This window comes from Phalaenopsis equestris, unplaced genomic scaffold, assembly GCF_001263595.1.
Source record: "Phalaenopsis equestris unplaced genomic scaffold, ASM126359v1 Scaffold000002, whole genome shotgun sequence".
NCBI classification, from domain to species: domain Eukaryota; kingdom Viridiplantae; phylum Streptophyta; class Magnoliopsida; order Asparagales; family Orchidaceae; genus Phalaenopsis; species Phalaenopsis equestris.
Genome location: NW_018164444.1, coordinates 67,370,549 through 67,387,478, shown reverse-complemented (window position 1 = coordinate 67,387,478; position 16,930 = coordinate 67,370,549). Strand labels below are relative to the sequence as shown.

The 16,930-nt window shown below is 36.1% G+C and overlaps 3 protein-coding genes across 3 annotated transcripts in view; all 3 read right to left on the bottom strand.

Annotated features, from left to right (window-relative positions):
- Positions 1-1,520: 1,520 nt before the first annotated feature.
- On the bottom strand, positions 1,521-10,298 carry LOC110029942. Its single transcript, XM_020732445.1, has 2 exons — positions 9,821-10,298; positions 1,521-2,157 (listed from the first exon to the last, which is right to left on the bottom strand). The coding sequence occupies exons 1-2, from the start codon at positions 10,226-10,228 to the stop codon at positions 1,618-1,620; spliced, it is 948 nt and encodes a 315-aa protein (XP_020588104.1). The 5' UTR covers positions 10,229-10,298; the 3' UTR covers positions 1,521-1,617.
- Positions 10,299-14,281: 3,983 nt separating this feature from the next.
- Positions 14,282-14,925, bottom strand: LOC110017841. Its single transcript, XM_020714970.1, has 2 exons — positions 14,725-14,925; positions 14,282-14,657 (listed from the first exon to the last, which is right to left on the bottom strand). Exons 1-2 carry the CDS (start codon positions 14,826-14,828, stop codon positions 14,453-14,455), a joined length of 309 nt encoding a protein of 102 aa, XP_020570629.1. The 5' UTR covers positions 14,829-14,925; the 3' UTR covers positions 14,282-14,452.
- A 1,243-nt stretch (positions 14,926-16,168) lies between these two features.
- Positions 16,169-16,930, bottom strand: part of LOC110019769 — a 5,886-nt gene continuing 5,124 nt past the window's right edge. Inside the window, exon 6 of the mRNA XM_020717589.1 lies at positions 16,169-16,433. Within this exon, the coding sequence (XP_020573248.1) occupies positions 16,169-16,433 (265 nt within the window). The remainder of the gene's footprint in view (positions 16,434-16,930) is intronic.

The window sequence follows — 16,930 nt, the reverse complement described above, 5'->3', positions numbered from 1 at the left end:
AATATATAGCTAAAACGAGTTGAACACAAGTGAACAAAAAATTGTTCATGTTCGACTCGTTCATAATTTGAGCTTAAGAAATTTGTTTGTGTTAGACTCATTCGATAAGTAAACGAGTCGAATACGAGTTGTTCGCGAACAAGCTTTTTTGACAGCCCTAGTCATTTGCATGTTTAATGCTTGACATCTTTCATATGTTTGTCGCATGTCATATGCTTGACTTTTTTCGAATGTTTGTTGCATATCTTGCAAGTTTGCATGTGTGCTCGGTGAGTAACTCTCGGGTAAGGTGTAAATTTTCATTATAAGTATTCTTTTACTCAATACATATTCACTCATAGTTGATGCCTGGTTGTCACATGAATCCCCGGGTCCCTCGGGCAGGTATAATTTTTTATCATAGGTATTCTATTTTACTGGTGCATCTTATTTGTGTATGTCATGTTGCATGTAGGCATCTTTGCAATCCCTTAAATGATGTGTGCATAGTCTTTTTGGGCTCATGTTGTGATTGTTTCGTGTTTTGGTCGAACAATCATAATGTGTGCCTTTTGCATGTTTGTATCTTTGCCCATTTGCCTTAATGACTTGTCCTTCTCGTTAGGAGAGTGCCACGTTTGTTAGTCGTGACACTCAAACGAGCGTTACCTGAGGATATGTTGGCAAGCAATGCGAGTTTTTGTGTCACAAGCAGCAAACAATATTATTGTGCTAAAGATCCAAGGACTTTAGTGTGTCACATGCATCGTAAACCCAAATTTTATGGTTCGTTATTTTAAAATATAAAAAAATGAATATTACTTTTACATTTATACCACCCAAATATATTTCATATCATATAAAAAGTACCGCCGTTTCAACTTTCTAAAACTGAAATACTTCTTTTCATGCATAGGGAAGAGGGTATGTACATAAAAATTGAAGCTTAGGTGTTCGATATGTATTTACACAGGAATTGAGTGGTATAAATGTAAATCTTCAAAAAATTTACTAATGCATAACGTGCTTCTGTTTACACATGACTTCAATTTTGGTTGATGTTTTGGGCGGCATCTACCTTTCAGTTTAGCCTGACCGGAATGCTCAAGGATGTAAAATGTTAATATGTTGATTTTTCATGGATAACTCAAGGATGTAAAATGTGCCCCCAAGAAGCGCATGAAACTCACTGTTGAATGATTAGCAATAAACATTGTTGGACTTGGAAAGTTTTTAAAAAAAGTGATTAGAATATCTTGGCTGAAGTGCATATTCTCATTTCTCAGGCTTTCTAAAGCAGTGGAATTTACATACGTACTACACAATTCTTCTGTATTTACATGTCTGACATCTAAATATACATGTTCACATGCATGCCACTCAAATCCTTAACATCACATCAAAAAAACCACAATCACTATCATTTTTTAAAACCAAAATACATCTTTATATGCAAAGGTTGATGACAACAATGTGTTCCAACTATAAATATCAAAATCTAAGTATCAGACATGTAATTATCTATTAGAAAGCAATGGTAAAAACGAAAAAAAAAAATTCTTTTTTAACAATAGTTCTGCAAATATTTTTATAAACACTACAACCGGTTCCAAGCAGAACCCAAATTCAGTAACTGCTTCACATTATTTTAATCCATGATCCCAGGAAAGGGAAAACTGCAATTAAGAGCCTTAGAAACAGAGGAGCATCTCTGTATCTTCCCTTCTTCGACAACTTCCCCATCTCCCCTGGAGCAGATTTGAACGAGCTACCGGCTCCAGGCGGCGCCCGCCGCCTTGCTGGTCTCCTCGGTTGATCCAACTCATCCCATCCTCCAAAACGGGAGCGTCCCGAAAACTTCCCCCTCCCATCATTGAAACCATTCTCTGTCGCTACCCACGACTTATAGAACTCGTTTTGCTCATTCTCGACGCCGCTTTCATCCTGCTCCTGCTTTCGAAAATCATAGGAGGAGGCCGAAAATGGCTTCCTCTTCCTCCTGCTCCTTGGACTAGTCCTTGTCTCTTCCTTTCCACCACCCCACAACTTTTCGATGGAAAGGGAAATTGCAGATTGCCCCAAAGGTAGCGCTAATGCCATTAGGAAAGCTTTTGGACCTGTGGCAAGAAGGATTGATGCAATGATGGCAGGGAGCAGGTAGCCATATGACTTGAAAACCTGTAATTTGGAGATTAATAAGACCAAGCACTTCTTCAGATTTCTTCAGATTTATCATATGGCATTCACAGGTTCATACATGAGAATTCAGCAAATAAGAAAAAAGAGGGACTAACACATAAATTTTGATTTTTTACATTTAGAGATTAATAAGTGCAATTCACAATATTAACAAGACATGTCACTCAATTCTTATGTATTTACATATCTAACACATAAATTTTGATTTTTATATTTACCTAAATATTTCATATCACATCAAAAAATACCTCTTTGTTAACTTCTAAAAAGTGAAAATGAAATGCACCTTTTCATGTTTTAGGCAAGGTGGCATATATGTAAAAATTGAAGTTTAGGTGTTAGATATGCATATATATAAAAACTGAGTGGCATGCATGTAAATCTTCCTACTAACAAACACAAGAACTCAAGGCAAGGCTGGATCTTTATATAATATTTGTTTCAGTTCCAAACAAATTTTTGATTAAAAGGCCATGAAATTTAAATTTGCGGTGTTGAATGCATATTTTGATGTATATCCAACCTTAAATTACAGAATTCACTCTCTTATTCTTCCATGTCTAGTTCAACAACTTTCCTGCTCAAGGTCACTAGATACAGTTCTGAGGTCTTGAAGCTAAAAAGGAAGTTCTTCTTTGCAATTCTGAAGGGTATATAAGTTGAAAATTATGAAATTAAAAAAAAAGTTAAAAGCTGCATCAGAAAATGCGCATAAAAGAGCTACATGGAACAAAATCATATCATACTGAAACAAGACATTTCAACATACATGATCCCCACAATATCACCAAGCATCCATTAATAAAGATAGGGATAAAAATGTCTAAGGAGAACATCACAAAACATTGTGCACAGTTCTTTAATAGTAAAAAACAAAGGTCTCAAATATTATTTATTTATTTAGTTTTACATATGTAATAATTAATCACTCATCTGGAGAACACAAATTTCACCAATTTACCAACATGCACGCACAGAAAGGAAGAAAGAAAGCATTACGTTTTACAATTATCTATGAAGCAATGAAGCAAAGGGAAAAATCAAACCTATTTTCCTTTTGAAAGAATTCAACAGCATCAGCCCATCAAATTCAACAAAATGACTGCAAATTACACAACGATATTAATATCAGCATTATTCATTCGGTTACTTGGTAATGTTTTCTCCACCTCTGTCCTACAGTAGGACCATCACATTATCATTGCATGTATAGCATTATAACAACCTAAGGTAGAGAATAACTCCTCTGTTACGCGTATATATAAGGAAAATAAAAGTGTTGTGTTTTCCTTCTCCTACTTCATTTCCCTGAATGATTCTACTGCATCTTCTTCCTCCTTCAATTGTCTATACGGTATCAGAGCAAGTATTTCTCTAACGAGCTTTGATCCTCTTTGTAACGGAGGATTCTCTAGCTTCGAGAGGAATACAATAGAAGGAGGATTTGCAAAGATGAATCAATGGTCTCTCTCTTCCTCTTTGACTTTGTTGCAACCCAAAAAAGGTAGAAATGATGAGCGAATGAATAGAGTGGGAGGAGGCAACTGAATGTTGAAGCAGGAGCAACTACAAAAAAGTCACGCACAAGTTTTTATTTATTTATTTTACTTAATATTAATTAAGTATAATTGAACTCAATTAATAATAGCAATAATAATCTTTAGCAGTCCTCTTTTTTTTAATGCCAAAAAATGCCCCCCAACAAATATGATTCGTGCTTGAAGCGGACCATGTTTATTGCAAATTGATTGATCCTACGGATCTCGAAAAGCATATTCAAATGTCAAGTTCAGGGTTTCACTTTGCAGATCTTCAAGAATACTAATTGGATGACATCGCCTCTTACTTGCCACTCATTTGGCTTGGAGATTGAAATTGTCTTTTGTGATTTTTACTCTATGAACTTGTCAAGAAGGTGAGCATATTCTCAACTCTGAGCCGTGCTTTGGTGTACACTTCTTGAAGAAATTGACATGAATTATCTCTATAGACTTTTGTTAGTGAATGAGCATATCTTCTGGCTTAGCTTTGTGTTTTGACGGCCTCGTTGAAGAAGTTGACCAAAATTGTCTCTACGGACTTGTTAGGTGATTGAATATTAACCTTCAGTAATAGTTTTGTGCTTTGGTGAAAGGAATTAATCTGAATTGCTTCCATAAACTTGTCAGGTGAATAAGCATACCCTCGATCCTAGCTTTGTGCTTTGACAAATTTGTTGAAGGAATTGACCTGAATTGCTTCCACAGACTTTTCAGGTGAATAAACATACATTCAATCCTAACTTTGTGCTTTGATGGACTTGTTAAAGAAATTGACCTAAATTGTCTCTATGGACTTGCCAGGTGAATATACCTATACATTTAGTCTCAGCTTGATGCTTTGGTGGACTTGCTGAATGATGCATGCAAGTGACCTAACATTTTGACTTTTATTGAGTAAGTGGCAAGAGGTGTCAGTCATGTGCTTCGTGCTTTATCAGACTTACTAGCGGTTGAAATCCCTTAGCTCAACAACTAGTTTTGAACGAACTTATGGGAGAACTTCTTCGGCCTTCTGCTTTGCATTTGTCAAACTTATTGAATAAAAAACTCCTCTAGTTTGTGGTTCGTGCTTGATCAAACTATTTGAAAAAGTAACGCTTCCTTTATTTGAACAGGCCATCAAGCTCGTTTGATGCTTTCTTGAGCGATGATCATTCCTTTGATTTTACTTGACCATTTGATTACTCAAGAAAATAACTTTGATCTAATTTTCTTTAACTTATCAAGTTGAATATGCTTGAAACTTAACGGTCTTTGTCATCAGACTAACAAAACAAGAGCTTCTTCACTACGACCGTTTATATGGCTTGTTGAGTGAGACTCGACCATACTTGGATTTGTTGGGTCCGACCTTCAAGACCTGCTTGAGTCTTAAACTTAGACTACAAGGAGTTTGTGCTTCTTCAACTTAATAAGCTTAAGCTCATAGACTTGGGAGTCTCCTTTCTTATAACACAAGGTTTCGAAGCTTGTATGTTTAGGAGCATTTTAGCTTTGAGTGCATAGCTATTTTTTGAGTGTAGATTATCTTTTTGATTTAACTATAATTCATCAATCTATTGAGAGTCTACTGGATCTGAATCAAATGAACTCATAAAACTGGATGAGTTTAGGAACTAGACAACTCTTATCATCAAACTAACAAAACGAAGGCTCTCTTACTGCGGTCGTATTTATGGCTTATTGAGTAAAAAGAGCTTGCTTCGTCATTATAGTTGTTTTTATGGCTTGTTAAGTGAAGCGAGCTGTCGGCAACTCGATCATATTTTGGCTTGTTGAGTCCGATCTTCTAGACCCGCTTGTGCCATAGACTTGAGCTATGATAGCACTTGCATCTTTCCAACTTAACTCATTAAAGCTTGTAAATCATAAAGCCTTCTTAGTCGAATCTTCAAGATCTTAGTCAACCAAAGAGAAAACTCTATTTTTAAATTTGCACATATATTTTGCATGATAACAAAATTATCATGCAAATATTTGGGGACTTCGGCATTAAAATACAATGACAACCCAAAAGAAATGATATCTCAATATAAAGCATTATGTGAACACTTGTCATTGGGGATCGAAGCCATAAAATTTGTTGTAAATCTCAAAAGAGGAGACCATTGTCCGATTAAACAAATTTGTGGATCTCGACATCGAGCACGAAATCAACCAAATAAACAAAAAAAATGCCCGGACTTATGGAGGATTTTATGAGCAGTTACAAACACATCCTTGTATTACAAAAGAGTTTCAGGAAAATATCTTCTATAATTTCTTCCGGCTTATGTTTTCTTCAAACTTGATGGACTTATTGTTGGGCTTGTATATAAACTTGTAAGGGAGAGTGAGGAGCATCTAAAACTAACTCCTACTAGCTTGCATTTGATGGCCCCTCTTCCAGTGGGGATTTAAGATAGCACCCATTTGATTCTTCTTGACTTATTAGGGAGTGAGGAATGATCGAAGTCATATCCTGCTAACATAAATTTAATAACTCCTCCGCTCGTGAAGCTTAAGCGAGGCTTATCTACTAGTTTTGCCTTATTCAATCAGTTGAGAAAATCTTAAGACTTGGATCACTTAATTTATCAGACTGGATAAGCTTTAATAAGATAGTTATTGTCATTAGATAGACAAAACAGAGGCTTCTTCATTATGATTGCTTTTTATGACTTGTTGAGTGAGGATGGTTGTCAGCGGCTTGGCCATATTTGAGTTGTTGAGTTTAACCTTCAGAACCTGCTTATGTCTTGAACTTGAGCTGCAAACAATGTTATGCTTCTCCAACTTGATCTATTGCAGATTACAAGCTCAAAATTCTCTCATTTGACTTTCCAAGTTACGACAGGTCTGAGAGATGAACCTCCGACTTTGAGATTGTCTTTTTTATAATTTTCTTAAACATAAGTTCTTTTTTTCTTAAATTAAATGAGTATAACTTTAGTATCAATATGGTAAAAAAATTCAATTGGGGATCTCACATCAGACATGATGTCAATCCACATTATAAATATAGAATATATTTGAGTATCTGGACTTGAAGCTCGATGTCAACCCAATTGATAGAAGAAAAATATATTTAGACATATCGGCCTAGCACTCGATGTCAATCCAAATGAAATGAGTGGCCCCCTATATTGATAAGAAGGGAAAGTCTGACGCTAGCTGAAATGCTTGAGAATTTTGGCTTAGCGCTCAATGTCAACTCAAATAAGTGGTCCTATATCTTGATAATAAGAGAAAATCTGATGCTAGATGAATATATTTGAGGATCTCAGCTTAAAGCTTGATGTCAACTCGAATGAATATATGTTGTTTATTTATCTTTATAGCAAAGAAAAATTTGATGCCAGCTTTGAATTTGATACAAAGCTTGAGCTAGCTTCTATTGTTTTATATTTCACACTTCATCATACATGTTGAAGAGAGGAATTCTTTCAATCAAAGCTTAATGCCTGTTCAGACTTATTGAAAAAATTTGCCCCCGTCAAGACTAGCTTGACGTCTCTATGAGCAAAGATCATCCCCTTTGATATTTATTTTCACTCTTAGATCAATTAAGAAAATTTGATGATTAATTGTTTGATTTTGTTAAGTTGGATAAACTTATGCTTTCATTATTGTTAGACTGACAAACAAGGCTCTTCACTACAACCTTGGTTGGTACTGAACAGAAAAACCAATAACTCGACTACCTTTTGGTTTGATGAGTCTGGCCTCCGTCTGAGTCCTAGACTTTAGCAATAAATAGTATTGTGCTTCATATCATGAAACTAACAAACAGGGCTTTTCACTACAACATTAGCTTGTTGAGTAAAGGAAAAGCCAACAACTCGACCACATATCAGCTTATTGAGTCAGGTCTCCGTCCGAGTCTTTGACTTATGTAGAAGACAAGTTACACTTCTCCAACTTAACTGTCGAAGCTTGAAGATTTTCACGAATTTTCTCACTTGACATTTTAAATCTTGGTGAGTTTTGAAAATGAACCTCTAACCTTTAGAATCATCTTACATATCTTGTTTGAAACTTGTTCTCTTTGGATTGTCAAACTAAACACAACATTATCAATGACAATTTGGATCTTCTTAGGAATCTCAACATAAAGCATGATTTCACTTGAGTTATTAGGGGATATCAACTATGAGTTTGATATCAACTCAAATGGAGGAAGGTCAGGTATTAAACATGATATTGGGCCCGGAGATCTCGGCCTTAAACTTGATATGTACCTAGAAAAGGATTAGCCCCATGTCTGATAAAGAAAAGATTTCGGTGTTTGGGGCGGTCAATAGTCTCAGCTTTGAGCATGATTTTAACTCGAATGTGTGTTTGAAATGTTTGTCCCTTGTCTATCAAAAAGGAACTACTTAAGTTTATAATGCATTTAGGGATCTCAACCATGAGCGTGATGCCAACCTAGAAGATAGGCTTTTGGCTTGGAGTTTATTGCCACCTCGAATGACTGACCCCTTGTTTGGCAAAAAATTGACTTCAACACTTGGTAAATATATCCAAGGAATCTACGCATATAGCGTGATGTTGACCCAGATGATTGAGAATGCCTTTTATCTTGCAAAACAGATTTCAGCGATGCTTGGACCTTTTTGGGGATCTCAAATTTGAGAACAAGGTCAATCAAAATGTGCTAAAAAATGCTTCCCTGTATTGCAGGGGAAAACTTCAAGATAACTTGAAATACATTCTTGTATTTTGATGACGCTAACTTGAAATGCGTTCTTGTATTATAACGACGCTCGAGTCTTTTTGGGGATCTCGGCTTAGAGCACGATGTCAACCTAAATAAACTAAAAAAAATGCCCCTTGTCTTGCAGGGGGAAACTTCATGATAACTTAGGAATGTATTATTGTATCATAAGAAAATTTCCAATGATGGAATAGAGCATATATTAACAGCTTTGACTAGAAAGCTATGTGTAATACCCCTTCAAATATTAATCACAGATTATCAATATTAATCGTCGACTATTAAAGTTTTTGAGTTGGTAGACTCCTCCAAATATATATTTTTTTTCAATGACAGAAAGACCTTCCAAATTAAGTTCGAATTTTCTATCAAAATTAAGTTTGATAATCCCTTTGATAAATCTTTGTTATATCAGCTCGAATTTAATAATCTTCCCATCGACAAGGATTAAAGATACATCTCTACTTGAAGGAATGGCTAGAGTCATATCCTATTGGCATTAGTTTAATGACCCCTCTACCCATGGGGATGAAGATATTCTTCATTTGGTTGTTCTCAGATTTATTAGAGAGTGATGAGTGACAAATGCCATATCCTACTAGCAAAAATATGATAACCCCTCTAACCACAGGTATGATGCTGACTGGTGATGAGATCCCTTGGCAAGTTTTCCAAGGTGTCCACCATCCTAAGATTCTTCAATGAACTTTCTTTAAAATTCATCTTTGAATGATCTTGTTAATGATGGATCTCTGAGAGCACAAATTAGATGATACAAAATTCCTTCTCTGATCATTTCACCTTCATTAATTTTGAGCTATCATCCCAGAAAGAAGATAACAACTTCCTGATCGGTGCACTATTGGTCTCAATCAAAATGTGGTGATATTTGAACTTGAAATTCTGATAAAAAGCTTATTAATATGAACATGAGCTTCTAAAAGACATTGAATAGATTCCTAAATGTGAAGCCGAACAAATCAATCCTACATTAGTTAATGTATATCACAATGCAGACCACACTCTTCCGACAGAATCACAGAACTAACATAACTGTTCCTCATAGTTTTTAGTCCGGGCCAGATAAGAAAATCAAAATTTATCACCACTTGCACGCTTTTAAGGGCCATAATGGCACGATCTTTCATGTATTCAAATCAATAATCCCACAAAAACACCATAATATCTCAAGACTGCATCAAATAGCCGTTTGCAAAAATTTCACAAATAGAACGATGTGATTTCTTACAAGTAAATAAATTTTCAATTATTACAAAAAATTAAAAAAAAAAGTTCATTTTTTATATCCAAAGGAACAGCTTGAATAGAACTATTTTCGTTTGTGTTACAAGCAATAGTTCCAGAAAGAAAAACTCAATAAACTAAAATAGAGCTAAGAAGTTACCTTAAATATCCATATTTTATCCCATAGCTGTTCACCATCCTCTTCCTCCTCATCAATAGAGTCGAATTCTTCCTTGAAGTCGCCGTCCAGGTTGCCGTCAGACCACCATCTTCGTGGGCCGCCTTGCCCGAAATCTCCGCTCACCTCTCCGCTGCTGCCCTTGTCCCCAAATCCGAACCGACCGGCCCGGACGGACTCAGCGTTTGGGTCCGAGGAAGAGTGCCTGCGCCGGCAGCGACAAAGGAAGCGGCGAGCGTGTATTGGAGACGGCGGTGAAGATGGATAAACAGTAGAAGCAGGGCTAGGGTTTGGGCTGGCAAGAAGAGCCCACTGAGGAGGGAGTGAGAAGGAAGAGAAGAGAAGGTTGGATGATATCATATCATTTCCCAGTTGGAAATTTATCCGCATGATTGGAAGAGAGTAGAAAGGTTGGGAGAGATGACCCGAAGGTTGGCGGACAGCGGGGAGTGGCGTTAAGGTAAATATTGAAATTTTGGTGTGAAATTTGTAAATGTTATGTCATGCTATGTATGTAAATCTAAAAGAAAAAAAGAAAAAAAAAAAAAAAACGCAGGTGCTATTTTTTTCCTTGAAGAGATGTGACTTGTAAATTTATTTTAGATAACATATCATATTTTTTAATCACTAAATTCTTTTTTTATAGTGCATCGAGTTCATTATTAGTTTAATACGAATCAAATTATGTATAAGATTTGATGTGTGCCGAAAGATTCACGGCGGTATAGTAATAAATTAGTGTTTCAACATGATATTAGATCCAACACACATACAAATAAAAGAGAAATAGTAGGAAAAGATATCATGATTTTTACGTGAAAAATCTTGGAAATGGAAAAAACCATGAGACCTAATCTAACTAAAATAATTCACTTTAAAATTATAAGTATATAAAATTATGAGACCTAGCATACTCTTCTCTTGAATTAGAGAAGATGAAATTATAAAATTGTTGTACAACAGTGGTCCAACAGTAATAGTTATAATGGGTTACGAATGTCGTAGTTGATTGTTATGAAGGCACCAGGACTGTTAGCCACGTAGGCTATAGTCAGTCATATAGGTTAAGTGGTGAGCTACGATGACGTCCGTATGCCATAGAAGTTGGAGTTGAGAGCTGCATGAGATGTGGACCATGTAGGTCGTAGTTGATCGCATAGGCCGTAATTGTGAGTTGTGGATTATGTAAGCTATAGTTGGTCATGTAGGCTGTAACAGGAAGTTGTGATAACATTCATAGAGCCGCAAAGACCGGATTTGGGAGCTGCATGAGCTATAATCCACATAGATCATAGTTTGTCACATTGGATGTAGAAAGGAGTTGTAATAAGTTTGTATTTCATTAAAGATCGGATTTGAGAGTTGCATTGGCTATGAGACATAGATCTTAGTTGGTCACATAGGCCGTAGTAGTGAGCTGTGATAACACCATAGGCTGCGAAAGGTTGGAGTTGAGAGTTGCATGAGTTATGAGTCATATAAGTCGTAGCTGGTCACATAAGACGTAGTAGTGAGCTATAAAAATGCTTATAAGCCATAGATTTTAGGATTGAGAGCTACATGAGTGTGAATCACGTAGGCCATAATCGGCCATATAGAGAGTTGCAGGGATCTATAATAATGTCTGTAGGTTGTAGAGGTCAGAGTTGGGAGCTACATGAGTTGAGGACCACATAGGTCGTAGTTGGTCATATAGGTCGTAGTGGGTCATATAGGTTATAGTTGGTGACATAGGTAATGAAGGGAAGCTATAATAATGTCCGTAGATCGTGGAGGCCAGAGTCAGATGCTACATGAGTTGCGGACCACCTAAGCTGTAGTTGGTCACATATGCATTAGCAACGAGCTGTAATAATGTTTGTAGCTCGTAGAGACCCGAGTTGGAAGCTACATGAGTTGTGGACCACGTAGGTCATAGTTGGTCATATAGATCAAAGTTAGTCACATAGGCAATAGCGGGGAGATAATGACGAGTTGTTATAACATCCATAGGCTACAAAGATTGGAGTTGAGAGTTGCATGAGTTATGAGTGCGAACCATTAAGCCATAGTTGGTCGCATAGGCGGTAGCGGGGAGCTGTAATAATGTTTGTAGGTCGGGTGAGGCCAGAGTTGGAAGCTACATGAATTGTGAACCGGGTAGGTCATAGTTGGTCACATAGATTGTAGCGGAGAGCTGTAATAATATCTATGGTCGTAGAGGCCGAAGTTAGGAGTTGTATGCGTAGTGGACTACATAGGTCGTAGTTGGTCACATATGTTGTAGTGGTTAAATGTGAGTAGAGAACTTTAAAAGTCTGAATTAAGTCATTGTATTTTGAGTACGGCGATTGTAAGCATTATTGTGAGGTGTGTTGTTACACTGTTTTCAAGGTATGTCGTCGCACTTTCTTTGAGATGCGTCTTTGCACCTATGTTGGTTGTGTCATTTGATCATATTTAGGGTGTGTTGTTACACATTTTACGGGTGCATCATTTTACCATTTTTGGGGTGCGTCATTACACTGTTTTCAGGGTGCGCGTTACACCATTTTCAGGGTGCGTCATTACACCTTCTTCGGGTAGCATTGTTGCACCATATCATGAGGGGTGTATTATTGCACCGTATTTGGGGGGCTTTGTTACACCATTTTCAGGGTGTATCATCTTACCATTTTTGTGGTGTGTCGTTGCACGATATTCATGGTGTGTTGTCGTCACACCATATTCAAGACGATGCACTGCTCTGTTGGGTGTTTCATTACTCTAATGTACATCATGCCTCAACAAAAAGATTCATTGCAATGAGCAGGGGGCAAGCAATGGTGGTCGTAGTTGCCAACTAGCGGGGGCCGATAGCTGCGGAGCGAGAAGCATTCATAGTGTCATTAGTCCAGAGCCGCACTAAACTTTCAACTCCTTCGCCCGCATGGCCCCCATGTTAATTAGGTAAGTACCAAGTACCTTCTTCTTTTTTGCTCCTTTTCCTTATGCACGACACTCTGAATTAGAGTTATTAGAGCATTTAATATTAATGGGCAAATAAAAAAATTGATTCATAAAATGAATTTATGCAGAATTGCAAATGATTTAATTTGTATGCCAAAAGATTCGTTATTGTTGGATTCATAAAAATGTAATCTATTTAATCACAAATGACAAAACATGGATTTGAAGCAACTTGAGGGGGCTTAATTAAATACCAATTCTACTAAAAAAAGGAATTTATAGGCAAATGGATTGCCTTTTCCTACAAAGTCAAAGACATCTATATAAAATCATTATGTGTACATTAACAGGTTTGAGTAGGTTTGAACTTGATAAAATTGTCTCAAAGTTCACATTTTCTACACATGCAATTTAGTGTCACACATGATATAAATTGTGCGGCAATAATCTTATTGTAAGAGTCTTCATGACAAATAAATAAAAATATATTTATATTTTATTGCAATGAATTTTATACTCCTAAAATAAAGGTAGTGTAACTCACTTTTAAGAGGAATGATCATGAGAAGAAAAAATGTGAGAGATGAAAAACAAAAGAGATCAAGAGAGAAAGAGAGTTGGCTAGAGAGATAAAGGCGGCGGCTGCGAGCGAAGAAGAGAGTAAAGAGTGAGCACGTGAAGTGCTAGCATATGAGCATGCACGACGTCGAGCCTTAGTAATTCGAGTTCCGTGTCTGGACTAATTTTGGAAAAAGGGAAGAATTTCTTAGAGCTCGTTTTTTCTCCTTTTTTTTCTTTAAATTTATGTAAGATTATAGGAATTAGTTAAGAAATTTTAAATAAAGAAAATTTACGAGCTTTATGACTTTACATTCTTTTTCTTCGAGTTACTTGGATAAACCCAAATTTTAGTTAATATAAGCCTTTATAAAGAAAAGATTTATATTGATTAAAGAAAGGGTTAATATTTTGAACTATAAGTTTTCTAAAGATAATTAATTATAACATATAAAGTACTTAACATGTTAATATTGATAAAGGATTAAGCAATGTTTGTAATATATTTTGGGCCTTTACAAATCATGCATGGAGACGGCGTAACATAATGGAAGATTTAGAAATTTAGAGAAGAAAAAAGAAAAATAAAATAAAAATTTAGAACTAAGCCGAGCTTAATCTCGATTTATTTATGACCCTAAGCATGACTTTATCACAAACATTTTCTTATATAACTTAATCTCCCCCACCATTACAATTTAAATCATACATTTCTATCTTAATGATTCCCACTTAACTCCACGCATACACCACTCAATAGAAGAACAAATGTTGAGACAAGGAGGACAAAAGCGAAAACAAACTACCAACCTCTAGGACCCACACCAATTGAAATATGGAAGGCAATGGATGAGGATGGTGTCCCCATCCTAATTAATAAATATCATAGTTATCAAAGCATCATATTAAATCAAATTACATCCACATGAATACATTAGAAAGATATTATGAGGCCAGACTTACTATTTTAACCTTTATGAGGTATTCTTCAGGAATTCCTTAACAAAGCCAACTTCATAATTACCAGGCCAGAAAAATCATGATGAAATCTTACAACCATGTTGTAGTTGAACAAATATTACAACATTTCTAAAACCACAGAAACATACTGGCATCAGTAGAAGGAGATCACTGAAACTTATAGTATTTATCAACTGCTACAAGGACTTCCCAGGTGCAACTAAGCCCCTTAGGAATGACAACAAGATCTCCGGCTCCAAACTCTACACCCTCTGATATCCCCTTTATGTCAGCTCTAACTTTCCCCTTGAGAAAATAACATATTTCCTCTGCATCAAATTTCAGATAGTATTTTCCTGGAGGGCAGCCCCATCTAAAGATAGAAATTTGTAAGAAGAAGAAGAAACAAAGGTTGGATATGGAAGGAGGAGGAGGCTTACTTTGGCCATGATTTCGTCCTGAGCTCTGATAACCGCGAAGGAGACGGATTCCTTTCTACTTGAATGGTGAGGAAGGGAGAATCATGGCTTGAGCCCGTAGTCATGGAGGAGAAGTTATCAAGTTTTATTGAAGCTTTTCATATTTGGATTCTGGTGGTTAATATAGCAGAGAAATGAGAGTGGGTGCTGCAATGGATTTTGTCAAACGATGCAAAGCAAAGATTCTGTTGAATTTTTGTAAAAATAAAAAGAAAATTTCTCTAGAGATTATGTTGTATTTTCATGTTAGAAATATATCATAAATCAATTATCTTATAGTTTTGGATTGGTTTATGTCTCCTACTACTGAAATAAGCATGTCATTTGTTTGAAGAAAATCAAAAAGGAATAAGTTGAGAAATTTTAGTTCTGAAATAGTAAAAAATCTTGTTTGGTGGCCATCTCATCTTGTCCATTACATCTACATAGCTGCTCAAGTCATTATATATCTACTTATTGAACTTTAGTTTTATTTGTTTTCTTATTTGAGCCATACTTCAAACACTTTTTAACACAGGAAAAAAAATTTAATTTATCCAAAAATGTATTTTGAAGATTATTCTCCAACAGCTTTATGAAGAGTGGGTGAACAAATTATCCCTTGTGATATTTAATATCTTCATCATCAAATACTTAGAAAGGCACTGCATATATGTGATATCTACTTGGAATCACATGCATGGTATTTCCATATCTTATTTCATAGAAGTATTTTGAATATGCTAATTGATATTATTATCTTATTAGATAAAACATGTACATGTAATAAAAGCTTTAGCTATTATTGATACGCCTTCGACAAATTTCAATCATTCGATGCAAATCTCGAGGCATGATACAAAGCTTGAGATAATTTTTTTAGCAATAAAAATGAAAACTTCGATTAAAAGTCATAAAAAGTTCTAATTTTAGCAAACATACAATCAAATTTACCAGATCGACGAGACGGATTCAACAATATCAAAATTGGTTCAATTTGACTAAACAAAAATCTCCAATCAAGTCACTAAACCACTTTTTGATGATTTTTCAGACGTAATTGGAAGGTCAAACAGATTCTGATATGTCATGTCAATAGTCAAATCAAGCTTCTCAACAAAATTAATCCAATGTGCTCATGATCGTTCAATTCTAACATTATTAAAAGACTCAAATGTACATCAAATGTCGCCCAATTAAAAAGATCTCACCAGGTCGTTCAATCAAGAGTCGTCTGGATTCCTTCTTTATTTAAAATTTGGACTCTATAAATAGAGCCCTGACAATCTCATGTGAGGGAGTTGGACCTTGGGCATGAGGAAGACCATAACTTCTAGAAGATGGAGTTGCAACCCAACACCCGTCACCGAAGAATTGACCAACTCCGGCCTCTGCCCTCTTCGATACCCGCCGCCGCTTCAAGATGTCACCGGCTCCGGCCAACTGTGGCCGCCACAGCCTTTGGACAAATTAGTTTGGCATCGCCTCCGACCACTGTCACGTTCCACAATCGTCGCTTCCTAGTGCCATCATCACCTTCGACCGACACCGCCTCTTGCTGATGCAAGCTGTCTTCTGTAGCAGCTACCGCGGGTCGTTGTTGCCTTCGACCAACTCCAATCGCCACCCGTCGAACACCGTGGATTATAATCGGTCGCCGACCGCCCACTATAGTGGGATAACAAGCTCTTCTACACACAAACATTGTAATATGAGAAACTTTGTAACCTTTTTCCGCCTATGAAACAAGGAGCTATACTTCTAATCGCCATATCAAAATATTTAAGTTGGGCAATGCCCCGTGATTTCTTTTCTTTTTGGGCTTCCCACTAAAAATCTTATAGTGTTCCTTTTGATTATCGTCATTCATTATGATAAATTTCGTACAACGCTAAGATGATTGTTCAGTGCCTTACCGTTGATAATTTTCTAGCACGCATCAATTGTATTATTAATTACATATTTTTCATGCAACCTAATTAGAGACTAATTAAAACTAAAACATTATATTATACTTAATTATTACATGTACTGAAAACTAGATAGCTTTTTAACAAATAACAACCATCACTTGATTTAACTAATTAGCGGCCTTGCATAATTGATCGTTGGACTAACCAAGTTTAGCCTAGCTAAATTTGTTACTGTTAGCACTCTTTGAATATATATATATATGGTCGTAGAGGCC